The sequence below is a fragment of the Saccopteryx leptura genome, chromosome 9 (genome assembly GCF_036850995.1).
Source record: "Saccopteryx leptura isolate mSacLep1 chromosome 9, mSacLep1_pri_phased_curated, whole genome shotgun sequence".
Lineage (NCBI taxonomy): Eukaryota > Metazoa > Chordata > Mammalia > Chiroptera > Emballonuridae > Saccopteryx > Saccopteryx leptura.
This window is the reverse complement of record NC_089511.1, coordinates 44,513,726-44,539,662: the sequence shown is the minus strand read 5'-3', so window position 1 is coordinate 44,539,662 and position 25,937 is coordinate 44,513,726. Positions and strand designations below refer to the sequence as shown.

At 50.1% G+C, this 25,937-nt stretch overlaps 2 protein-coding genes across 2 annotated transcripts; one reads left to right on the top strand and one right to left on the bottom strand.

Moving 5' to 3' along the window:
* Positions 1–1,891: 1,891 nt before the first annotated feature.
* RASGRP4 (RAS guanyl releasing protein 4) lies at positions 1,892–18,189 on the top strand. Its single transcript, XM_066349023.1, has 17 exons — positions 1,892–2,036; positions 5,671–5,855; positions 6,275–6,393; positions 6,510–6,571; positions 7,148–7,279; positions 7,391–7,544; positions 9,335–9,508; positions 10,687–10,803; positions 11,569–11,844; positions 14,538–14,618; positions 14,698–14,802; positions 14,939–15,057; positions 15,169–15,313; positions 16,106–16,142; positions 16,246–16,377; positions 16,493–16,605; positions 17,081–18,189. The coding sequence occupies exons 1-17, from the start codon at positions 2,014–2,016 to the stop codon at positions 17,135–17,137; spliced, it is 2,031 nt and encodes a 676-aa protein (XP_066205120.1). The 5' UTR covers positions 1,892–2,013; the 3' UTR covers positions 17,138–18,189.
* Positions 18,190–18,313: 124 nt separating this feature from the next.
* On the bottom strand, positions 18,314–22,308 carry FAM98C (family with sequence similarity 98 member C). Its single transcript, XM_066349022.1, has 8 exons — positions 22,169–22,308; positions 21,912–22,060; positions 21,699–21,833; positions 20,498–20,709; positions 20,207–20,284; positions 20,008–20,124; positions 19,526–19,693; positions 18,314–18,665 (listed from the first exon to the last, which is right to left on the bottom strand). The coding sequence occupies exons 1-8, from the start codon at positions 22,231–22,233 to the stop codon at positions 18,519–18,521; spliced, it is 1,071 nt and encodes a 356-aa protein (XP_066205119.1). The 5' UTR covers positions 22,234–22,308; the 3' UTR covers positions 18,314–18,518.
* Positions 22,309–25,937: the final 3,629 nt, after the last annotated feature.

The window sequence follows — 25,937 nt, the reverse complement described above, 5'->3', positions numbered from 1 at the left end:
TTTTTACTTTCTAGGTGACCACTGGCCAGGCTCTACATCTGCAAATGGCATCTTCAGCCTGAGCCTCCTCCTCCTCCTCAGAAGAGTCGGAAACATCTGCTCCCACTGGCTCAGAGCCACTCCACTGGCTTGGATGCAGCTCTGTCTTTTGCGCCTGTTTTGGCTCCTGTGGCTGCCGGCTCTCAGCCTGAAGCTGAGATTCCAGTTCTTGATGATAGAATCAATCGGAGTCCGAAAGACCAGTGTAACAGGCTTTAAAGAAAGGAAACCTGCCAGGCTGTCTCGTAGGGAGAGCAGCCCCCGGTTATCTAATAGGTAGGGTTAAATAGGGGTTTGAGGGTGGGGGCTGGTAATCATTACGGAAAAATGTCTCTTTCAGCGATTTATGTAAGATTAACCGTAAATAAGCTAGGGGACCTTCCACACCCGGGTTAGTCACCCAAATGCCTGGGGAAGGTGATCTGGAACATCTAGTTTGTCAATGTCCCTTTGTCCACTTAAGGGAGGAGGGGGTCATGGCCCCTACCTGCAACCCTATCACTTGATCCCGCAGTTGTTTCTCCACTGTCAGTGCCAACGTTCTGCTTCCAGGGCAAACTGGAGCTCACGAACTTGTAACTCCTTCTTTCGAGATTGCTATAGTTCCAGGTGACATTCGTGTTCAGCCTGCATCTCACATTGCAGCTTTCAAGAGCGGTTGGCCTCCTTCTCCAGCACTCGCTCCAGTTCAAGCCCTTGTTGCCACTCAGTCTACAGCTCACCCTGGAACTTTCACCTCAGGCAGCCTCACGCATAGAGCTCTTGGGCTTTCTCTCAAAGGATTGTAAGAAGCCACTGGCCTTTAAGGAGCCCACGGTCTCCAAAAAGAGAGCCACCAGGAACAGCCACTCCTCTATCCCACCCTTCAAGGGTGTTGGTGGCTCCATACCAATCTGATCCAAATCTCGCTGGCTGCACCAGATGTAAAGCCAGTGGCCATGATCATGCAGGTTCACATTGGATTCAGGCAGATGGTAAAGGAACTGTGGAGCCGGAGGATGGTGGGCCATTCTGTTTATTAGAGTCTTGCAGCATCAGAACCACTTCTCTCTCCCAGGGCTCACAAGCAAACAAGGGGGAGGGAACCCCTTCTCCAGAAAACAATAGCAAAAACCGCCCCTCCCAATGGTCGCAGGCAATCCGCAATCTACAGTCTGCCCCCTGAGGCAAGCACCTGCAGCCTTACATAGACTATACACAAGAGATGCTGCCCTGTGCTCATGCACCAGTCAGGCAAAGTACAAGCAAGCAAGCCTAACGCACTTGTTTGCTCAACAGTCCATAACTTTCCATTCAAACATTTGTGCATTGTATATATAAATATGTCCTCACAGAAATATATATTTTTATTTTGAGTGTGTTTTTGCATACATGTGTCATATTAAGTAAGCACTCTTTTATTTTATTTTAAAAATTTTTAAAGATTTTATTTATTTATTTTAGAGAGGAAAGAGAAAGGGGGGGGGAGGGAGGAGCCAGAAGCATCAACTCCCGTATGTGCCTTGACCAGGCAAGCCCAGGGTTTCCAACCAGCAACCTCAGCATTCTAGGTGGAAGCTTTATCCACTGTGCCACCACAAGTCAGGCTAGGCACTCTTCAAAAAAAACCAAAAAAGAAACTGCTCTTATTTGAAATATGAAAATGACAGAACAGAGAACCACAGGTCTAAAGACAGAAAGATGTGGGAGATAGAGAGAAAGCCTGTTGGGCGATTGGGGGAGGGGCCAGCAGCACTCCGGAAACCTCAGCCTGAAGGGATCCCCGTGTGGGGGGAGGGGAGCCTTTGGTCTCTCCCCAGCCTCTTCCTTCCCCCTGGCCTGGGGCTGGGTGGGGAGGACAGTTCCTCTTTCCTTCCCTAGCCCTGAGGAGGCCCCAGCTCCGAAGGGGCTAAGAAGCTAGAGCCTTGGTGAAGGGGGGGAGGAGCTGAGCCAGGCTCTTGCAAGAACCCCCTCCATGCCCTATTCACAGGAAGCATGAACAGGAAAGACAGCAAGAGGTGAGAGGACCCTGAAGGATACTGGGAGCAACCAAAGCCCCTAGGTCTTCCTCTGATGGGGAGGTTGGGATGTACTAACCAGTTGGTAGGGTGTGGTGCTCCTCGGGCAGCAGGGGCAGGAAGGAGCAGGGGGCACCCGGTGGAAAGACATTTTAGGGAGTCCAGAGCCAACCAGAGATGGGTCTCTTTGTTTTAATGTCTATGTCTTGTCCTCTCGTTTTCTGGAGTTGGAGCTACTTTGAATCCCCTTCTCCCCATCCCCGCCTTCATCCTCCCTCCCTAGGCTGGGTGCTCTGTCCTCCCTGGGGTCTTCCTGGTTCCCCATCACAGTCGCTTGCTGCCCCCTGGACTGGAAACTCTAGGCTCCTTCAAGTCCCTTCCCTCAGGGAGGGGAGTGTGACACAGGGCAAAGTGGTTCCCCTGCTTCTTAAACCACTCCAGACTGCTTCTTCAGATACTATGGGGGCAGACAGTCTGCAGGTGATGGCCAAGCAAGTGGCTGGAGCAGTAGGTTCTGCAAGGGGCTTCTATCACCTGGGCAAGCTGCCCCTCCTATCCTCAGGGCAGCGGTGTTTGGGCTTTTAGCCTGGACGGCTTCTCCAGCCTCCTCTAGCATGTCTCTCATGGACAAAGGGGTCCCCTCCCCATAATATCCAGCACTTTAGTGGTGGAGACTTAGTTGCCTCATTTTCTGGCTGTGTGACCTTAGGTAAGTCATTTTACTGTTCTGTGCCTCAGTTTCCTCTGTCAGTAGGATAATCATAGTCACTGCTCGGAAAGTTGCATAAGTTCTCAGTGAGACTAGACCAGTGGTTAGCTTGAGCATGCATCAGAACTGTCTGGAGGGTTGTAGAACACAGTCACTGGGCTCACCTCCAATATTTCTGATTCTTTAGGTCTGTGGTGGGGCCTGAGAACTTGTATTTGTATCAAGTTCCCAGGTGATGCTGTTAGTATAGGTTAGAAACCATGCTTTGGGAGCCACTGATCTAGATAGGTGTTTAACCTTCTTCCCAGGACAGGCTTGGTACTCAATAAATGCCAGCTGTTATTCAACAACATTTTATACCTTAGGTGTGCCAGGAACATGGCATTGCCCTTGTTCTGAGGATCTCCCAATTTCTGGTTCCATACTCCAGGCCTGGCTTTAATCTGCTCCATCACTTTCTCTCTCTGCATCTCAAGTTCAACTTCTCCACTTCTGGCCATTTAACAGCCTGAGTAAACTAATTCCCTTACATAGCACTTTTGAAGAGTGTGTCATTGAATGTTCAGAGCAGGTTCCCAGGGAAGGTCCAAGGATGACTGGCCCAGTAGAGCCAGAACTCTATGTCAATCAGGCGTCCCCAGTTGGACTTCTCCGCACAGTGGGACACTCCTGCTTAACAGCAGGGTTGGCAGCCTCTTAGAGACTACTCTTGAGGTGGCTATGAGTATTCTACTTATTAGTACCGAGACCAATTGCCACCAGAGGAAAGACACAACTAACACACAAGTTAGTTTCAAGAATCACACAGGCAGTTTATTACTCACAAATCCTATGGCGTGCCTGGGTACAGCTTGGGGGGGGGGAGGCGTCAGCGTGCTACTCTCAGCTGTCTTTGGTCAGAGCAGTGTGGAGACAGACCACGTTCAATGTTGGAGTCTGGGAGACTTCCACAGCAGGGGGGCCCTTAGCTTTAGTACCTTTTCTGGCCTATACCTTCTAACAGGTGTTAATCTACAGGATTATCACGTCAAGCAATCTTTTTGGGAGTTGCTAGCAGGGAGTCCTTTTTATGTTAATCTACCGTAATGTCACATCAAGCCACTTTTAAGGTGTTCCTAAGGAAGCTTCTTGTTTATGTTAACCTATAGAGTTATCACATCAAGCCACTTTTTAAAAAATTAATTAATTTATTTATTTTTTTCAGAGACAGAGCGAGAGTCAGAGAGAGGGATAGATAGGGACAGACAGACAGGAACGGAGAGAGATGAGAAGCATCAATCATCAATTTTTCATTGCAACACTTTAGTTGTTCATTGATTGCTCTTCCATATGTGCCTTGACCGTGGGCCTTCAGTAGACCGAGTAACCCCTTGCTTAAACCAGCGACCTTGGATCCAAGCTGGTGAGCCTTTTGCTCATACCAGATGAGCCCGCGCTCAAGCTGGTGACCTCGGGGTCTTGAACCTGGGTCTTCCGCATCCCAGTCCGATGCTCAATCCACTGCACCACTGCCTGGTCAGGCTCAAGCCACTTTTTATCTATATATAACTTCACACACACACTAACTGGGCCCTGTGCAAAAAGCAGAATCTGCCTATCATATCTGTACACACTAGATTAGTTTCTAGTGTGTACAGACAGCATAGCCTTATTCACTTGCCTTAATGGCTTTTAATATTATAGCCTAACTTATTTCTATATATCTTTCACATTTATCTATATTTCTATATATTTAATCACTATAACATTATATTACTGTAACAATGACTCATTTTTCATATGAGGAAACTGAGGCCAAGAGAAATGAAGTAACTAACACAGACACATAGCCAGCATACATTTCTCCAGCCTCATTTTGTCTGACTTGTGGAAGCCAAGGCTTTTCTGCCTGGATTCTGATCCCCCCTGCCTCCACCATCCATGTCTCTCCATTACCCTCTTTCCCTAACTGAAACACTAGCCTCCAGTCTCAAGCCTTGGTAAGGCACAAGGCAGAATGAGGGTATTTGTGTGTTTTTTAATAATTTTTAATATATATTGACTTTTAGAAAGAGAGGGAGTGAGAGAGGAACATCACTTTGTTGTTCCACTTATTCCTGCCGTCATTGGTTCATTTTTGTCTGTCCCCTGACTGGGGATCAAACCTACAACCTCAACATGTCAGAAGGAGTCACTAACCAATGAAGCTACTCATCCAGGGCCATGAAGATTATTTTAAAACTTCCCTTGAAACTCTCTCAGCCCTGGACCCCACCCAGCTCTGAAGATCAACCATATTTTCTCTCTGGGTTCCAAATCTAGGGACTCAAGTGGGCAGTGAAGACTCAGTTCCTGAGAAGGGCTGGCTTGAAGGAGGGGGCAAGGTAGGGGAGGAGGGGGAGATGGAATCTCAGGGGTCTGCTGCTCTCTTGAGGGCTGGGGAAAGAAGGCATGGCATAGGAGAACAAAGGGAAATTCTGAGAAGTCTCCCTGCAGAATCTCCTATCATTCCCCTGAGGAGGACAGGATTCTGGTGGTCTTTGCCCATGATTCCTTTGAGATGAAGAGTAATCCCAGGAGTCTGCTCAACAGGAAGTGTCTCCTATGATGCCTTGGACTGTACAGTCAAGGGGAATTTGGAGGCAATTCCTAGAGTAGAAATTTCTTATGATTCCCTGGAAGGTCATCTCCCATGATTCTCTTGGAGAGTTCAAGATAGTTTTGAGGGTCTTTTCCTGATTTCCTGAAGAAGACAGGATAACCCTTGGAGTTTACCTGTAGGAGAAGGCTCCCATGTTCTGGAATACTCTGGGGTTTTCTCCCATGAGTCCATGGGAAGTCAAGAGTAACACTGGGCCTTTGCCTTTGAGACTTTGGGGTCAAGAAGAATTCTGGGACCTACCTGAAGGAAAGAGCTCCCATGATTCTCTGGGGTGATGTTCACAGGAAGTCCCACCAGGAATGCCCAGGAAAGACAGGAGGGCGGGGCCGGTCCCGACAGGCCCGCCGCCACAAGACATGTCCCAGCCCCCGGGAAATCAGCAAGGTCATGGCTTCCATGGCTCTGGACATGCTAAAAGACGTTGGCTGCAGCGAAGATGAGCTGCTGGAGAAATGTATTCAGTCCTTCGGTGAGTGCCCTCCTTCCTGACCAGTCTCTCCAATCCTATGGTTGGGCCCAGCACCCACCTCTCTCTAGGCCTAAGTTTTAAGGGGTAATTTAATAACATGGGGTGTGTGGAATGAATCTCAATCACTACTTTAGAGATAACAGAGACACCTGTGTTTCTCTTTACTGAATGTGTAGAGGAAGGAGGTCTGATGATATTGCCATCTTCAACATGACTTGCCAGGCACTGTCTGGCTCATGTATAGTACAGGCTAGGAAACTGAGGCACCAGGAGGCCAAGGTGCTTGCCCAGATTCATGCAGAGTCAGAAGTAGAGCTGGGATTTGAACCAAGCAGTCTAACTGACTCTGGAGACTGCAGTTTATTGCCCAGGAGCCATTCTGACAGAATCCCCTTCTTCCATCCCCACCCCCACCCCAGACTCAACTGGCAGCCTGCGACGCGCGGACCACATTCTCAACATGGTACTGGCCATGCACAGCTGGGTGCTGCCTTCAGCCCACCTTGCTGCCCGCCTGCTGACCTTATATCCTCCCAGGGCCATGAACAGTGGGTGGAGGGCAAAGGGCAGAGATGTGAGAGTCTGAAAGATAAAAGACATGGTGAGCAGGTAGGTTTGGGATGCTGGATATCAGAGCCTTAACCAGAACTCAAGTACCAGGAGGCCACAGGGAACATGCAGGAGCTGAGGCGGCTGCAGATTTGTCACCTGGTCAGGTAGGGCTGGGCCAATACCTCCATACCCATGACCCAAGACTCTCACCCAGCTGCAACACTAAAACACCTCCCAGAGACTCCCCACCCAGTTCCCTGCAGACCCACCCAGCCTTGCTCACCCAATCCCACTTTCAGACATCCTGGTTTGGTTGATAAGACCCTCCCAGTTCTGCTCCTTAGAACCCTTTCTTCTTACAGACCCCTAACCAGATCCTATAGACTCTCGCAGCTATTGCTCAGATACCTCTAGCTCTGATCCCCAAACCCCCACCTCCCACATACCCAGCCTAGCTTCTGAGACCCTTGTTCCCCTAAAATCTCATCCTCTGAAATCCCCTCACTATCCTGCTTCCTAGCAATACCACTTCCAAGAGATTCTCCCAGTCTATCTCCCTTTGATCCATCAGCCTATGTTAAGAGGCCCCCAGTCCTAATCTCAGAGATGGCATCAGCCTGGTGCCCCTCTGAACCCTGCCTGACCCTAGAGTTTCCTCAGATCTAGAGATACATTTTAGAGAACTCCCCTACCCTCACCAATACCCCCATCCCATCCCACCATCTCTAAACCACTCTCAGGTATTGGCTGACCCAACACCCTGAGACAGTGTACCAGGACCCCCAGTTAGAAGAGGTTATAGGTCGCTTCTGGGCCACTGTGGAGCAGGAAGGCAACTCAGCCCAGAGGAGCCTGAGAGATTCCTCCAACCTGTGAGTCAATCCCTCCCACTCCCCTCCCCTCCCCCACTCTGCTATCTCCCGCCATACCACTACATCTTCCACCCTGAGCCCCTCCAATACCCTATCCCTCTTTGACCCCAGTCTGAGCCCTGGTGGTCCTGGCCCCCCGACCTCCATGAGCAGCCCAGGCCTGGGCAAAAAGTGCAAAGTGTCCTTGCTTTTTGACCATCTGGAGGCAGAAGAGCTGGCTCAGCACCTCACTTTCCTGGAGTTCCGGTCCTTTCAGGCTATCACGGTGAGGACCCCCCTCTCCCCAGCGAGGGAGGGCATGTGGTTGGGCAGGGCCTGGTGGGGGCCAGGCAGGACTGAGAGGACCCCAGCCTGGACTTTGGACAAAGATCTGAAACTCTCAAAGTTGGTGCTAGAACTTCCAGGAAAATGAGGGAAGTTGGCTGAGCACAGAGCCTCTGGGTCTAATCCATCAACTCCTTCTTTTGTATTTATTTATTTATTTATTTATTCATTTATTTCTTTATTAACGAGAGAGACAGGGACAGACAGACCCTTTCTTCAAGCCAGTGACCATGGGGTTATGTCTATGATCCCGTGCTCAAGGCAATGACCCCGCACTCAAGCTGGTGAGCCCATGTTTAAGCTGGATGAGCCTGTACTCAAGCCAGCAATCTCAGGATTTCAAACTGGGTTGTCTGCGTCCCAGGCCGATGCTCTGTCACTTAGCTGCTGCCTAGTCAGGCCATCAGCTCCTTCTTACCTGTGTAACTTTGAACTAGTCCCTTCTCTGGGACTCACGTTTTCTTATTTGTAAAATGGAGGTCATACTACTTCATTGGATAATTGGAGAATGAAATTAAATGTCAATTTTAAAATGCTTGTTGCAAAGGCTAGCACATAGTAAGTGCTAAAAATAGAGTAAGTGCCTGGTCCTGAGTAAATGCTAACACTTTACTTACCCAAATGGTAATTTCATAAACTTCAACCTAAGAAGTGTTCATTATTGCCATCATCATTCAAGGGAAGGTGGGGATCTGTATTTTTGTTGTTTGTTTTATACTTATGTTTTTGTTGTTGTTCTTTTTGACAGAGACAGAGAACAAGTCAGAGAGAGGGACAGATAGGGACAGAAGACAGGAAGGGAGAGAGATGAGAAGCATCAATTCTTCGTTGTGGCACCTTAGTTGTTCATTGATTGCTTTCTCATATGTGCCTTGATGTGGGGGGAGCTACAGCAGAGTGAGTGACCCCTTGCTCAAGCCAAGGACCTTAGGTTTCATGCCAGCAACCTTTGGGCTCAAGCCAGTGACCATGGGGTCATGTCTATGATCCTATAGTCAAGCCAGCGACCCTGCACTCAAGCTGGCGACCTCGGGGTTTCGAAGCTGGGTCCTTCGTGTCCCAGTCTGATGCTCCATTCACTGCGCCACCGTCTGGTCAGGCTATACTTTTGTTTTTTGTTAAATCTGTTTTTCAGTTACCCTTTATATACAATATTATATTAGTTTCAGGTGTACAACATAGTGATTAGACATTTCTGTACCTTACAAAGTGATCACTGTGATGGGATCTGGTTTCTTAACGTGAGTTTCCTGACTGTACACACATGTGTACATGCACACAACACAGTGCATGTGGGTATGGAATGTTGACCCCTTGAACAGAACAAATAGCAATTGGTTTCATGTCCTCTTCACCATCCTTCCCTTTGCTGACTGTATGTATATCAGACAGGTAAACAGTCAACAGACTGGGTTCCCACCCTGACTCAAGCATGTGTGATATTAGGCAAATTATCCTCTCTGTGCTTCATTGGCCTCATCTCTAAAACGGGAATGTAGTAGTCACTTCATGGAGTTGATGTGAGGATTAAACTAGTTAATATGACAAAGGGCTCAGAGAATGCCTGGCTTTATTTAAACATTTCTCCTCCGATGGAAAAGGGTCAAGGTAATGTCAGGGACATGTGACAGCCAGACTAGGACATAGGAGGTCATGACTGCTAGGGGAATGGGCATGTGAAGGGCAGGGCCTGAGCGCCAATGCCCACCCTCATGCCCACTTCACCTCCAGCCCCAGGACCTGCGAGACTACGTTTTACAGGGATCCGTGCGGGGCTGTCCTGCCCTAGAGGGATCAGTAGGTCTCAGCAACAGCGTGTCCCGCTGGGTGCAAGTCATGGTGCTGAGTCGTCCCGGACCCACACATCGCGCCCAGGTGCTGGACAAGTTCATCCACGTGGCACAGGTAAAGCCTACCCCAATGCTCTCTCGCTTTGGGGGAGCTCACACCCCTTCAGTTCCAGATGTTCATCCCGGGCGATGACGTCACCATTTCCTGGTCGCGCGCGTTGCATCACGCCCCACCCTGGTCTCGCACCCCAGGCCTCAGTCCTGTGGTTCTAACCCGGAATGTTATGGCCCTTCTTCGTTGACCTTGATATCACCTCATCGAACTCGCCCTAGCCCCACCCCTTGGTCCTAAATTTGGCAGTTGGCAACGTCCCTCCAAGCCGTCTTCCAAGCCCTACACCTGAATATTCTATCCTCAGGGCAGTGAAAACATCTGCATCATCCTCCACCGAATCCCTAAACCCCAGCCGCCCCTTTGGAATACTGACTGTATCGGTTCCCATCACGTCGTGCCTCCCTGGTTCCGCGTTGTGTCCCGCCCCTCTGCAGATACATTCCCTCCCCTCTGGAGAAAAGGGAAGGTCTCCTTCCGCCAGTGTGGCCACGCCCCTCTTCGTACTTCCTAGCATACCACGCCCTTCGTTTGGCTTCTTCCACTCCCTTGCTTCCTTTGTCGTGCCCATTAGCCCTGTGGTTTTGGTGTTTCCCTGATGGTCTCCTCTGTCTGAGCATCTCCCACTCCTCTGTTCCACTTTCACCCCGCAGCGACCTGAATCCTTCAAACTTGGAAAAGGGGAGGGCGAGGCAATTCCCCCTAATGACCAGCTGACCCCTCACTTGTCTCAAGGCTACATGACCCCTCCATATCACTCTGGCCCCATTCACCTCTGTCGGGTTCCAAACTCCCGCCCAGGGCCTGGCCTTCTTGTCTCCCTTCATCTGCCTGATTCTCAGAGCAGTTGGACAGTCAGGTGCCTGACACCCTGACATCTGTTTTAATAGCCACACACCTGACACACACTTTTCTTGTCCCATAGCCCATACTTGCCTGACACCCTCCACTTTTTTCTGACCTCGCATTAGTTTATCACCTTCCTGACCTCCGTTTAATGCCTACATACTTGCTTGTGGTCTGCTCCTATCTGACACATCTCACCTGTCTGCTGCCTATACTGACCCACACCCACAACATGCCTGAGACCCCAACCTCAACTGGAGTGCTGTCATCTGAACTCCAAACTTGCCTGTGCTCAATGAGACACCCATAACCTCTATATTACTCTCCCTTCCTAGAGACTCCACAAGCTGCAAAATTTCAACACACTGATGGCAGTCACTGGGGGCCTGTGTCACAGTGCCATCTCCAGGCTTAAGGACTCCCATGCGCACTTGAGCCCTGACAGCACCAAGGTGAGGTTCCACTACCCCCAAAAAGTTCCAGTAGCCCTAAACCCCTTTTCCTAAATCCTCTTTTATCCCTGCCTGGGCCCTGGAGCCACCTGGAGAACTTGCTTGTCCAAATCCAACAGACCCCCAGGATCTGTTCCCTGCCATTCCTTCTCTTTACTCATCCACCCATCATGCCAACCCTTCTTACTCTCTGTATGTTCAGTCCTGAGCAGGACTTGAGAAAGATGAGAGAAATGCAGGGAACTTGCGGTCCAAGTGGGTAGTAAAATGATGCCACCCAGAATGCTAACATTTGGGACTCCCATGGAAGGAGTTATAGAATGGGATGTCCTAGGAATGTCTGAGGAGAGTGAGTCATTCATAAGTCTGGTGTGTAGCCAAGATCAGGAGGTGGCAGGAGATGCCCAGAGGAAGATCCATTTGAGCCTTGCAAACAGAACTAAAGTGTCTGGGCTTTACCAGAGGGCACTGGGGAGTTAGGGAACCTTTGGGAATGATGGCAGCATCCATGATTGGATTTGACTTTTGGAAAAATTACTCTATAACCTGGGGACTGAGAGATGGGGACCCAAGATGAAAAGCAGTTTGGGAAGATGCTAAGACCAGTGTGGGACATTGAGGGGCTGAAGGAGGTGTCCAGAATGGCATTGGGCCCCTGGGGGTCAGGAGACTGCTATGATAACACCCCTTCAGGAGGCTAAGGGGCAGAACTTGCCTTCCTGATAACATGCTCCCCCCTCCATTCCAACATGGCTTCCCACACAGGCCCTGCTGGAGCTCACTGAGCTGCTCGCTGCCCAAAACAACTACACCTGTTATCGCCGTACCTGGGCTGGCTGCACAGGCTTCCGTCTGCCTGTGCTGGGTGTGCACCTCAAGGACCTGGTGTCCCTGTATGAGGCACAGCCTGACAGGTTGCCTGATGGCCGCCTGCACCTTCCCAAGCTAAACAGTCTCTACCTGCGACTGCAAGAGCTGGCAGACCTCCAGAAGCAGCGTCCTCCCTGCAGTGCCAATGAGGACCTGCTCCATCTGCTCACGGTGAGCCACTCTGCCCAGGCTGGGCTCTTGGAGTACTGAGATTTAGGGTCCTGAGTGGGGCTTCAGGACCAGAAGAGAATAACACTGGGATGTGTGGGCTTTGAAACCAAAGCTTATACCCTGGCCAGATAGCTCAGTTGGTTAGAGCATCAATCTGAAGCACAGAGGTTGCTGGTTCAATCCCTGGTCAGGGCACATATAGGAACAGATCTATATTCCTCTCTCCCTCTCTCTCTGCTCCCTTTTTTCTCTCTCTAAAAAATTAATAAATATATTTTTTAAAATTCTAAAGGGAAAAAAAGAAACCAGAACTTCTAAGGAGGGTTTTTTTCTAGCTGTGTGGCCTTGGGCCATGCTTAACCCCTTCGTTTTGGTTTCCTTATCTGCAAAATGGGAATAATAGGACCCACTTTAGAGAGTAGTTGAGCCCTGGCTGGTTGGCTCAGCGGTAGAGTGTCAGTCCAGCATGTTGAGGTCCCGGGTTTGATTCCCAGCCAGGGCACACAGGAGAAGCGCCCATCTGCTTCTCCACCCTTCCCCCCCCTCCTTTCTCTCTGTCTCTCTCTTCCCCTCCTGCAGCCAAGGCTCCATTGGAGCAAATTTGGCCCGGGCGCTGAGGATGGTCCATGGCCTCCGCCTCAGGTGCTAGAATGGCTCTAGTTGCAAAGGAGCAACAGCCCAGATGGGCAGAGCATCGCCCCCTGGTGGGCATGCCGGGTGGATCCCGGTCAGGTGCATGCGAGAGTCTGTCTCTGCCTCCCTGCTTCTCACTTCAGAAAAAAAAAAGAGTAGTTGAGAAAAATCAATAATATAATTCACATAATTCACATAAAACTCTTAAATTAATATCTGGAATTCAGTGAGCTCTATATAAATGATGCATTTCCCCCCATTCCCCTCACAACTTAAGTATAGCCCTTGATCTGAGCTCCAGAATTGCTTTGGGCTTTCTCACTTCTGAACTGCAAGGTTCTGAGCTTTTCATGTCACTAGTCCAAAATTCCAAGCTTTAGCATTTCCAGGAATCTAACAAAAAGCTAGTAATAATTATTGATCACTTACTCTGGGCCTGGCACCATGTAAAACACTCTCTACAGAGCACTTCATTCCATCCACAAAACTCCAAGGTGGGAACCCTTATGCCCATTCTACAGATTAGGAAACTGAGGGCCAGAGAGGTACAATCACTTGGCCACTGCCCCATAGCAGTAAAACCTGGACTGAAGCCAGGAAGGCCAGCTTCAGAACCCATGTGTGTAACATATGTGAACCACCACACTATGTCCTAAGACTGGAAGTGTGGGATTCTGCAGATACATATATACAGGGGTGGGCAAAAGTAGATTTACAGTTGTGAGTGTGCGAGTTTATGCTTGTACTACTATTTATTTGTATTATAACTGAAAGCCTCCTTTTGCCCACCCCTGTATATACTCTAACATTCTAAGAAGCTACAAATGGAAAGACTGGAATTCTGAAGGCCATGTCTAAGTCCCCAAGTCTAAGATTGAAAAGTTAATTTTCAGACCCTAAGACAGGACCAGCTATATAATTTGCAGGGCCTAAATGTGGGGCTTCTTGTTCCAAATTCTTAAGAATTTTAAGATGGTGATAGCCAGGCATTAAATGAAGTAGGAGCCCTTTAAGTATGGGGCCTGCCCAGGAAGCTCTCCCTGTCCTATGAGTGGTGCCAAAAGCCCTATGCTTTGCTGGCTTTGAAAAGCCATCAGCCCAATTATTTATTGAGCACCAAGTATGAGCCAGGCACTACTTTAGGGACTTAGGTTCAGAGCAGCGAGCAAGTCAGAAAAAAATTGCAACCTGATCTATGGTGGTGCAGTGGATAAAATGTCCATCTGGGTCCGACCAGGCAGTGGCACAGTGGGTAGAGCATCAGCCTGGGACGCTGAAGTCCTCGGCTTCAGCATGGGTGCATCTGGCTTGAGGGTGGGTCATAGACATGATCCCTTGGTTACTGGCTTAAACCCAAAAGTAACTGGCTTACAGCCCAAGGTCACTGGCTTGAACAAGGGGTCACTGGCTAGGCTGGAACCCCCTGGTCAAGGCACATGTGAGAAAGCTATCAATGAACAACTAAGATGCTGCAACTGAGTTAATGCTTCGCATCTCTCTCCCTTCCTCTCTATCCCTGTGTGTCCTTGTCCCTCTCCCTCTAAAAAATTAAAAAATAAAAATAAAAATATTCCGCCAACCTGGAATGTTGAGGTTGCTGGTGTGAAACCCTGGGCTTGCCAGGTCAGTCAAGGCACATAGGAGAAGCAACTACTATGAGTTTGATGCTTCTGGCTCCTCCTACCCCTACCCTTTCTCTCTCTCTCTCTCTCCTCTCTAGAAATCAATAAATAAAATCTTAATTTAAAAAAAACTGCTGTTCTTGTGGGGCTTACAGACCATAAAACAAAGCAAATAAGTAAATCATATGGGCTTTTAGATGATAAGTGCGAGAAAAGATTAAGGCAGGAAGAGGAAAGAAAGGTTTGATTTTAAATAAGATTTTTTTTAAAAGCCTTGGTGAGAAAATGGCATATCTGGACCAGGGGACAGGTGCTGTGAGGAGTGAATGGGTCTCAGAAGGGGGCTTTGGGGAAGAGGATGGGGGGGGAGCAGGCAGGGCAAGGGCTGTAGGCAGGAGAATGGAGACCGAGGATCTGTAACGCCCTGCCCACCCCCAGCTTTCCCTGGATCTCTTCTACACGGAGGACGAGATCTATGAGCTTTCTTACACCCGGGAGCCTCGCTGTCCCAAGAGTCTGGTGAGACCTGACCCTTGATCTCTGATCTCCAACCCAAGCCTATATACTGACTAACTGTGCCCCTCTGTCCCCACCCCAGCCACCCTCCCCCTTCAAAGCACCCCTGGTGGTGGAGTGGGCCCCTGGTGTGATGCCCAAGCCCGACAGGGCCACCCTGGGTCAGCATGTGGAGCAGCTGGTAGAGGTAAGAAGGGGACTGTGGCCTGGCTGCTGGGGGCCAGGAAGGAAGCTATCTGTATAGCCCTGACCTGGAAGAGGGCATCTAAAAGTGAGAGGAGCATGACTTGGCCTTACTCTCTCCTTCCCACATTCCTCTAAAGTCTGTGTTCAAGAATTATGACCCTGAAGGCCAAGGAACCATCTCTCTGGAGGACTTCGAGCGACTCTCAGGCAACTTCCCATTTGCCTGCCATGGGCTTCACCCACCCCCATGCCAAGAGTAAGTGCTCTGATTCCTGGGTCCCCTGAAAATGAGGATACTGGGGTTGCCAGGACTCCAGGGTCTGAGAGAAAGGGGCCACTTATGCTGAAGTGAGGTCTCTACCCCCAGGAGGGGCTCCTTTAGCCGAGAGGAGGTGACAGCATACCTGCTCCGGGCCAGTGCCATCTGCTCCAAGCTGGGCCTGGCCTTCTTGCACACCTTCCATGAGGTCACCTTCCGCAAGCCCACCTTCTGTGACAGCTGCAGTGGTTTCGTGAGCATTTGGGCCTCCTATCACCCTTGGGGCCCATCTCCTGAGTGTCCCAGATCCTCATAGTCTGGGCTCAGAAGCCAGCCCTTCCCCAGAACACTCAGTCCCCAAAACCCCCCAAATCCCCAAATTCCAGAAAATCCCTCAGACTCACATAATCCCCACATTTCACAAAAAACCTAAAAACTGGATATTTTCTACATCTGGGTATGTCCAAAGTCTAGCAAACGCCCAAACTGCAGATGACCTCCATCCTGGATAACTGCCAAGGCATGGATAATACCTAAAACCCTATTTAATCTACAAACCTGGGTAGGTGATCTCCAAACACTCAATCTCCAAGTCTTTAGACTCTAGATAATTCAAACCCTGGGTAATTTCCAAATTTACTCTCAAACTCTGAATAATTTACAGACGTCTCCATCTCCAAACCAAGGCTCATTTACAAACACTAGACTTCCCCACATTTGCTCACTACATATTTATTGAGCAGGTCCTGTGTGCCAGCAGTTCTAGGCTCAGGGTGTGCTGGCGGGGGTTGTGAGGGGAGGCACAGCAGGAGACAACAGACACAAACCCTGCCCATAGAATTCCAAACTTGACACAATCCTAACAGCCTAGATGACTCACCAAACTTGAGAGAACCTCCAAATTACTTTAATCCCAGATCCCACATAAACCTCTAGCCTTGAGAATTTCCCAAACCTGGCTGGTTTCCACACTTTCAAACAGCTCCCACCCCATCCACAGCCCCCCACCCCAGCCGAGGTAACTGATTTTGCTTTCTCTTCCCAGCTCTGGGGTGTCACCAAGCAAGGTTACCGCTGTCAGGGTGAGTGGGGCATCCGTGATGGGAGAGAGAATTCAGGATCTTCAGTCTGGAAGAATGGGGCCAGGGACTGGGCCTTTGGCCACTAACCACTGCCTTCCCCCAGACTGTGGGCTGTGTTGCCACAAACACTGCAGAGACCGAGTGAAGGAAGAATGTAAGAGACCAGGGGCCAAGGGTGATATGAGCCCCACAGGAACCCCTGTGCCACCCACACCAATACCCCATGCCAGCTGTGGTAAGACCCAGGGTGTAGTAGTCCTGGGAAGGGTGTTGGTCAGTAGGGATTAATCTCAAGGTAATGAAGCCCTTTCCATCATGTCTACCTTCCTCCCACCCACACCCAAAAACAGGCTCTGAGGACAGTCTTTCCTACATACTCCCCCTGGAAGCTGAGACGGGGTGCCACCTTCACCATGCTTGGACTCAGACAGAGCCCCCACACCCTTCCTGGGAACCAGAGACGGTGAGGAGGAACTGCCCCCACCCCCAACTGGATACAGGAGAGACCAACCACTTGCCTGGGGAACCCAGACAGATTTGGAAGGCATAGGAAAGTAACAATGTGCAAAAGTCCTCAATCACTGGGTAGAAGAGTATAGATTCTAGTTAACTTTTAATGTTGTTAGAAAGACAGAAATTTCAGTGTGCTAAGAGGGAGAAGGGGTGGCCACTAGTAGAATAGAAAAGGGATTTTAGGGAGAAAAAGAAAACAGTAAGATGGTAAGAATAAGGCCAAATATATCAGGAGCTACAATAACTGTCAGGGGCATAACTTCCATTATTCAAAGGCAGAGAGTCTCATATTAGGGGGAAAAAATGTTCACAGGGGACCTTCATTCACTCACTTAACAAAGTCAGGTGAAGTGCTGCTCTTGGCACTGAAACCTCTCCTGGACATTATACACCCCCCATATCATCTAATGTCTTCCTCCTTCCAGGTCCCTCTCCCAGTGATGGCCTCGCCACCCATCCAGTCCTCCAAGCCGAATTCCTAAACATTGCCTTGGTCTCTTCTCTCACTCCTTCCCCACAGAGCCAGTCCCAAGTCATGTTATTTGGCCTCCATCAGAGCTCCCAAAGGGATCGCCTCCTTTGCATTCACACTGCTTTCATCAAAGCGTCCATCATCTCTTAACCCTGAAAGAAATTTATTTTCTTTTGCACCAGCATAGCTATTAATCATACTCCCTTTTCATGCACTTAGTGTGTGCAGCTCTGTGTTGGATACATTTAAACTTAGGCATTATTTCACCAACTCCTTAAATCTCCGTTTAACAGATGAGGAAACTGAGGCTCAGCGAGGTTAAGCTGCTGGCCCAAGGTGGCAGAGCTCTTAAGTGTTGGAGTCAGGACTCAAACCCAAGTTTTCTGTCTGCCTCTAAAACAGAAGCTTCTGACCAATAGGTCAGATAGGATGGGCAGAGCTCTAAACTCTGGGGTTCCAGAGACAAAAGTCTAGAGACGGGGTGGAAAGGGGAGTCTATGAACACCCGAGTCAGAGCACATGGCTATTTCACTGAAGATAAACGCCAAAGTCCTCAATGTGGCCCACTCCACACCATCTGCCCCTAGCACTTCCCACCACTCGCCCCTCACCCATCCTGCTTCAGCTATCCTGGCCTCATGGTCCCTGAACATGCCAAAATACTACTACCTCAGGGCCTTTACACTGGCTCGTCCCTTTACCTTGAATGCTCTTCCCCAGAGGCCCACAGGACTCCCTCTTTGGGACTTAGCTCAAGTGTCACCTCAGTGAGGCTACCTCTCACCATACTCAAAGTTGCAATTTCCCCACAACTCCAATCCTACCCTTCTGCTTCATTTTCTCCCAAAGTCCTTTCCTCATCTGGCAATTATGCATTTTACCTATTTCTCTTATTAAATATCTGCTCCTCCTTGCCAGAAATGTCAGTTCAAGGATAACAGGGGTTTTCATTATCTGCACCTTTCACTGCTTTATCCTCAGGACCTAGAACAGGGTGGACACATGGTCGGTACCTGATAAATGTTTTTCCAATGCCTACGTGTCTCCTTCCACATGCCCAGAGGAAGGGAAACATATGTTGTTGTCAGGGCACCAGGGGCCTATTTAGACCCAAGAAACCAAGACCTCCTGGTCATCCTTAACCCATACACCCCTGACCCGGCCCCCACAAAGATAGGTCCTACTGTTGTCATAAATTAAATTTATTTTCCAGAGAACATGGTCCTTGGTGTTAAATGGTGGGTCGGGGGAAACACATTTGGGGCCTCAGGAACAGGATATGTGGAGCCTGGGTGCCAGGTGTCAAGAAAAACCCTCAAATTGACTCCCTAGAGATTATCAACGGTGTTAGCATCTCATAGAGGACCCCTGCCCCAAACACCAGTTCCCCTTTATTTCTTCTTCTTCTTCTTGCGGCCCCAGCACTGGCGGCCTGCCTTCTGTCCACCTCCATTTTCTCTTCTGTTCTGCCAGCTGGGCATGGGAGCCTCCAACTCATTTGGACGGCCCCCTCGGTCTGGCACATTGCCCATAAGCACCTGAAAGGTGATTAGACATGAGTTTCAGAGAAGAAAGGTATCTTAGACATGGGGGCCAGAGAGCTAAGGGAACAGGATAAGGTTAAAAAGGAATGGCAGATATTGACTATTTGGGTATAATGCGTGGGAGGGTCTGGAGAGCTGGATTGGTGGAAAATACAGGCCTGGACCTTTCAAACTGGGTTCTGGGGCCTCAGCAAGAGGGAAATAAAAGAGTGATGACAGAGGTCCAAGTCCCCACCAGTAGTAACAAGGACACCTCAACTTATGTCTATTTCATAGTTGGGGCTTTGTATAACATTTCCAGCAAACTAGTGTTTTTTCTAAATATTTATCATTTATAAATCACCTATATTATTTCCTTACTATATTTCCTTAAAGTAAATAACTTTTTTTCCCCATAAACTTTACTTGACTCTTTGCTGTGCTAGACTTTATTCCCTTATACTCATTCACATAAATATAGGACTTTAAACAGAGTAGTATGAGGCCACATACAAAATCATTTAAACAGAGAATATTTCTGCTTTAAAAATGGCTAAAACCTAATACAATAGACAGGGTGAGGTATTGGGGGATGAGTTAAGCCCGAGCTGAAAAGGTGGGCAGGGGGCTCAGCTAGACTTTGTTTTGAAGGCACTGGGGAGCCACAGGAGGGTTTGAGCTAGGCTGTGGGGTCATGACCTGATTTCTGAATTAGAAATATCCTTCTAACTACCATGTGGAGAGGGTGAATTAGACGTGATGAGTCCAGAAGCCAGGAACCCAGGCAGGAGAGAACAAGGCAGGGCCAGGACAGAGGCTGAAAGGCCAGTCTGAAGGCCAGAGGCTGGGGTTCCTCCCTACCCCCAGGTGCCCACCTTGTTGATGGCACAGCAGGTCACTCGGCGGGCAGCCCTGCTTGTGGCTGGGACAAGACGAGACAGGTCAGCTCGAGCAGCCAGGACGTGTGCAATGGAAACCTCGGATTCTGGGGTCAGAGCCTCTCGAATTGGAATCAGCACTGCCTTCATGGCCTCCCCTTGGGCCTGGTGGGGGCAGGGGGTGAGGGGATATGAAGAAAGTGTCCAAGAGCCAGTCAAGGTGGGAACACTCATTTTGGAAGCATTTCTTCCTTATTCAGGACCTCACTTCCCAAATCTCTAAATAAGGGGTATAACTGAAGATACTCCCAAGTCAGAGCTGGGAATTCTAGAATGCCCTGGAGGCCCTAAGATTCTAGAGCCCCTACCTCACAAGATTCTACAATGTCCTGGGCCTCAGAATGTGCAAGAGGGTAATATTCCTGGCCCTCATCCCACCATTGGGGCTCCCCGCTCCTGCCAGGATCTTATGCCCACACCTCTGCCCGATCACTCCAATGGAATGCAGATGTTGTGAGGTCCAGGCGCTTGAGGAGGAGGCGGCGGCGGCAGCTGTACTGATATCGCAGGCTTTGGCATAGAGACTCCAATGCTTCCTAGGGAAAATGGTTTTGGTCATGCCAGGGCCCCCTCACTCCCATCTCTGATGACATTACTTACAGCCATACACAGTCTTACCCATCTGGGTGCGTCCAATGGGTAGCTGAGGAGGGGCTCCAGGGACCCTGGGGGCAGAGAAGGTAGCAGCTCGGAGACCTGCAGAGAAGTTTGAAGCTGACTGGACTGTAAGAAACTGTAAGATTTCTATGGACCCCGTTTCACCACAGTCACAAGGACCCAAGCCACGGAATCCAGAATGGCGGGCACAGCCCTAGCAAACTGCAGTGGCTAGGGCACAATTCTCTCAGAGCCTCTTTTGGAGAAATGGCTCTCCCCCAGCAAGGAAGATGGAGGGCTCTCGCTCTCTACCTTGGCATGCAACTCCCGCAGCAGCCTGCTGGCGAGGGTCCCCAGCGTGGGTCTGGGCAGCCCCAGGGCTTGGAGGATAAGGATCAGTTCCTGTACCATGCCAGCTCCCTCCTCTGCCCCTTCCCCACCTGGCGGCGCTGCCACCCGGCTGGGATCCAGCTGGGAATGTAGGCAGAGGAGGCGGGCAGCCTGGAGTTCTGTGCAGAGAAAGCCTAAAAGTAGGGAAAGGGAACGGTGCAATCTAGGTACGCTGCCAGACCACCCATCTGGGTCAAAAATCTCCAGCAGCTTCAAAACCTCCCGCTTTCTAGTTCCGCCCACCTAGGACCCTGGTTCTAGCTCCAGAATGATCTCCATCCACATCTAGTCTTCTCAGACTCTGAACCTCGCTCACCTGAGAACCACCTGCCAAGCTCCATCCAGGGGTAGTCAACCTTTTTAATACCTACCACCCACTTTGTATCTCTGTTAGTAGTAAAATTTTCTAACTGCCCACCGGTTCCACAGTAATGGTGATTTATAAAGTAGGGAAGTTTACTTTATAAAATTTATAAAGCAAAGTTACAGCAAGTTAAAGCATATAATAATAATTACCAAGTACTTTATGTCGGATTTACGCTAAATTTGGCAGAATAAATCTTTTTTTTTAATTTATTCATTTTTAGAGAGGAGAGGGAGAGACAGAGAGAAAGAAAGGAGAGACAGAGAGAGAAGTGGGGAGGAGCTGGAAGCATCAACTCCCATATGTGCCTTGACCAGGCAAGCCCAGGGTTTTGAACCGGCGACCTCAGCATTTCCAGGTCGACGCTTTATCCACTATGCCACCACAGGTCAGGCAAATTTGGCAGAATAAATCTTTATAAAACAACTTACTATAGTTAAATCTATCTTTTCATTTATATCTACTTTGGTTGCTCCGCTACCGCCCACTAGTGGGCAGCAGGGACCAGGTTGACTACCACTGAACCCAACCGACTGGAGGTTCAAGACCCTCCCATCAAAATTCTAATCCTGCCTACCGCAGAGGCTTAAACCGGCCCCAATGTCCTGACCCCACCCACTTCTGCCCCTCCCACGGGTCTCGACCTCCACACCACGTCCCTTTGGGAAAACCCTGGCTCCACTACAACGTGCAGAGCCCGCCCACTCTAGAGGTTGAAACCTCGCCCACTTCCGCATCCCGGGCCCGCCCCCGGCTCACGCAGCAGGCGCAAGCACGCGCCCGGCGTCCGCAGGGCGGCCGCGCAATCTTCGCCGTAGAGCGAGCGGTCCGGGCAGTGCAGCTCCTGCAGCAGGCCGGCCACCTGTCGCCGAAACTTCTCCTCAGCGCTGGAGCCTGCGGGAGGCGGGAGGTTTCAGGGCGCGGCAGTGGCACCTGCGCTCCACCCCTCTGGGCCTGCAGCTCCACACGTACCATTACCGACACTCAGAGCCTCCACGTCCTCCTCTCGCTCCCGCTCCAAAACGCCCAAAGTCGCCAGCTCCGCCGCCAGCCGCGCGCACAGCGCCCTGAAGTCTGGGCACGAAGGGCCCAGCGCCGCCGCGCCCGAGAAGGCCTCATACCTGCGGCGGCGCGGAGGCAGCATGAGGGGGTAGGGCAAGCCTTAAGGATTTATGAGGCCAAACCTGTCCCTTCCTGCACCGTCTCCAGCCACACGCGGGCCTCCTTACCCTAGAGCCAGCAGGTCCCGGGTCACAGCAGCCCTCTCCCGCGCCTCGGCCTCCGCCCCCTCCATGGAAACAGCGCCTCTTGTCCGAGCGCGCGCCCCCTGCCGGTGGGCGGAAGGCCCCGCCCCAGGAGCGGCGTGCGCCGCCGGCCGCGGCAGCGTAGCCGACTAATAGCCTCTTCTCGCGAAGTCTTTGGCGTTAGGTTGTTGTCCAGGGAGGCAGAGTCCGCCGTCAGGTCCGGCGGCGCCGGTATTTGCAGCGCCGCGCTTCGGTAGACAATCAAGGTCCTGGAAGCCCTCCTGGCTTTGAAAATCCAGAGCGTGACTTCAGTGTCCCGGCTATCGCGACAGGCCTAGTGTCGCTACTGCTGCAATGTATTATAGAAACACCTTTGGTTTTCTTTTCCCCAGCCTCCCAAAGATACCCTTTGCTCTTAAAGCACACTAGGCCAAGAGTTGTATTCACAACTCCGCTCCAAATCCAGAAATTTGTTTCCTCCTTCCCTGCTTAGGGTTGGAATTATGTCAGGGACCCTGAAAGCCCAGCTCACCATTCACATCCCCCCACCCCCAAGAGAGGTCATCCTCTTAAATCACAATGCGCCTTCAGGCCTTCGCTCCTCTGTCTTCCAGGCCTTGGAGAGAGGTAGCAGGTGCAATATACTACCGCGATTAAGAGACTGCACCCTAGGAATCAGGCCAACAAGGGTTAGGATTTGACTCCACCGTTCACCACATGTGTCCCTGACAAATTTCTTCCTATCCTATAATGGGGATAATACTTTTAAGAATTGTAAGGGTTAGGTCTTCTATCTACTCACTAGACACGTCGGTGGTACTCAATAACAACATATATTGAGAAGTTCCTGTATGTCACTGGGCCAAATATCTTATCCCCATGTGACTGAAGTTCAGAGAAAATAATGTGTGGTGGTTCCAGAACTCAAATTCAGATCTCATTCCAAATTTCAAGCTTTTAACTGCTTAACCTAATACTGTTATTACTGCTACTGTTTTGTTCCTGTTAAAATTGTTCCAGATTTAATCTCTTACTGACTCTCAGTAGTTTCTAGATAATTCTGCTGGGAGCAGGAGTAGACTAGGTGTTGAGCCTCGAAGAACAAAGGTCAAGCCCTGGCCGGCTGGCCGGTTGGCTCAGCGGTAGAGCGTCGGCCTGGCGTGCGGGGGGGCCCGGGTTCGATTCCCGGCCAGGGCACATAGGAGAAGCGCCCATTTGCTTCTCCACGCCCCCCTCCTTCCTCTCTGTCTCTCTCTTCCCCTCCCGCAGCCAAGGCTCCATTGGAGCAAAGATGGCCCGGGCACTGGGGATGGCTCCTTGGCCTCTGCCCCAGGCGCTAGAGTGGCTCTGGTCACGACAGAGCGACGCTCCAGAGGGACAGAGCATCGCCCCCTGGTGGGCAGAGCGTCGCCCCTGGTGGGCGTGCTGGGTGGATCCCGGTCCGGCGCATGCGGGAGTCTGTCTGACTGTCTCTCCCCATTTCCAGCTTCAGAAAAATACAAAAAAAAAAAAAAAAAAGAACAAAGGCCAGAATTTCCTCCTCAGGGGCAGAGCCTACCTTTAACCTGGTTTCTCCTTAGTCCTAACCACCCCAAGGCGGGGTACTCAGGAGGCCTTCTGTTGATCTTTTAGAAATTGCTCAAGCCAAAATCCTGGAATCTTAACTTTGACTTCTCTCTTTATATCAAACTCTATATCTAAATTTGTAAACTCTACCTTCAAAACACCTCTCCCCACCTCCATTGCTCTCACCCTGGTCCTGTGCACCACTGTCTCCCCCAGGACCAACACAGCAGTTTTCTCCCTATCTCCTTGGCCTCTCTCCCCAGTGTGTTTCCCACAGGCAGCTAGAGGGAGCCTGTGAACATGTAAAACATGTAAATCAGGTCACATCCCTCTCCTGTTTAAAGCCTGCCTGTTCACTCAGAGTGAACATCAAAGTCAATGCAATGGCTTTTAAGGCCCCACAGACCTGACCTGTGGTGGCGCAGTGGAGAAAGCATCAACATGGAACGCTGATGTCACCGGTTCAAAACCCTGGTCTTGCCTGGTCAAGGCACAGACGGGAGTTGATGCTTCCTGCTCCCCCCTCTTCTCTCTCTCTCTCTTTCCCCTATAACATAAATAAATAAATAATCTTAAGGCCCCTCAGATATGCCCTCATCTCCTAAGTACTCTCCTCCTTGCTTTCTCCCCTCTGGACTCTCGTGTGCCCTTTGATATCCATCAGACTCACCAGACATGCTCCTCCCTCAGGGCCCTTCACTGACTCTTCCCTTTACCTACAAAGCTCTGCCCACAGACATCCACAGGATTTCAGGGCTTTATTCAAATGCTCTTCAGTGAGGCCTAACCTGAGCTCCCTGGATAAAATTGACTTCATCCCTCATCTCGTTTTTCTCCATAGTATGTATCACTTCTAACATGTCATTTATTTGCCTCCTTCACTATAAAGTTCATAAACATCTTGTGGGAAATTATTTTTGTGTTCTGCTCACTGCTTTATCTCCAGTGCCTAGAATAGGGCTTTGGCATATAAAGAGTGTTCAATAAATGTATTTAATGGAATGTATAAACTCAGCTGAGGGTCTGCTTGGGACTAAACTATGTGAAGAAGAAGAGAACTGGGTAGGACAGTGGTTTGGCAGTTCAGGAAGGTGAGCGGATGGGGCACATCAATGCAAATAAAAAACACAGAATGAGACTTTGTCAAAGACATTTCTTGGAGCGAATAACTCATGCCCCCTCCCCTCATGACCAGGCTGGGTCTTTGGCTCCCCCACCACTTCAGCCTGCACTAACAATAACAATATTGAGGTCACAGACTGGCTTGGAATCAAGATCAGGAAGATAAATGTCAGGGTGCCTCCCCTAAGTCTGGGGGCCAAGCATCCAGTATGAGGGGCAAGCAGCTGGGAAATTGGGCCTGGGAACTCCAGGGTCTGAGGTCTTCCTGGCTCCCAGTGTCTCTCCTCCATGCACCCCTGATTTGGGGGTGATGAAGAGGATTCATGGATCAGAGGTGGGTATCATCAGGGAGCAGGACTGGGAGACCTGGCAGAGGCGGTGTTGGGGAAACCTTCCCCCAGCCCCCACCGCTTCATCCACAGATCCCACAGCACCTTACAGCACTCTGGTCACCCCTCCCCAAAACGAGGTAGGTTAAGAATGGAGCTTCCCCCCCGCCCACTACAGAAGGGAGGAGACTGAGGCACAGAGAGGGGTATGAGGACCCAAGGTGCCCCAGCCCCCAGTCCCTCTGCCCTCAGCTCTGGTGGGTCTGACAGTGATGAGAGCTGGGCAGAGTGGGGATGGGAGGCACACCCCCATTTTATCTCAGCCATCCCAGGGTCTGGTTGGGAGAGCTGAATCTCACAGGTTTCAGATGTAATAATTATTTAAAGCAGTGTTTTTCAACTGCTGATCTGTGGACTGGTCCACCAGAAATTTCATGCCAGTCCACAAAATAGTTAACCACCCTTATATTGTATGAAGATTATAGACCCAATGATCTTGGTTGGATTTGCTTATGCTCAAGATGATTTCTGCCTTAGTGGTTCCCATAATAATTCTATTTTCACAGGTCCCCAAGTGTAAAAAGTTTGAAAACCACTGATTTAAAAGAAGTGACAGAAGGCTTTATCCCTCTGGCCTCCTTGACCTATCCCTAGAACCGCAAAGCCACCCAAGTCTAGGTAATGAAGAAAAGCTAAGTGCACATTTCCAGATACACGTCTCAATCCCATACAACATT

Coding starts and splice junctions, on each gene's coding strand:
- RASGRP4 (XM_066349023.1), top strand. CDS start 2,014: ATGAACAGGAAAGACAGCAAGAG. Junction 5,856..6,274: donor GAAATGTATTCAGTCCTTCG/GTGAGTGCCCTC, acceptor CCCCCACCCCAG/ACTCAACTGGCAGCCTGCGA. Junction 7,280..7,390: donor CTGAGAGATTCCTCCAACCT/GTGAGTCAATCC, acceptor CTTTGACCCCAG/TCTGAGCCCTGGTGGTCCTG.
- FAM98C (XM_066349022.1), bottom strand. CDS start 22,233: ATGGAGGGGGCGGAGGCCGAGGCGCGGGAGAGGGCTGCTGTGACCCGG. Junction 22,061..22,168: donor CGGGACCTGCTGGCTCTAGG/GTAAGGAGGCCC, acceptor GCGCCGCCGCAG/GTATGAGGCCTTCTCGGGCG. Junction 20,125..20,206: donor CATTGGACGCACCCAGATGG/GTAAGACTGTGT, acceptor CATTTTCCCTAG/GAAGCATTGGAGTCTCTATG.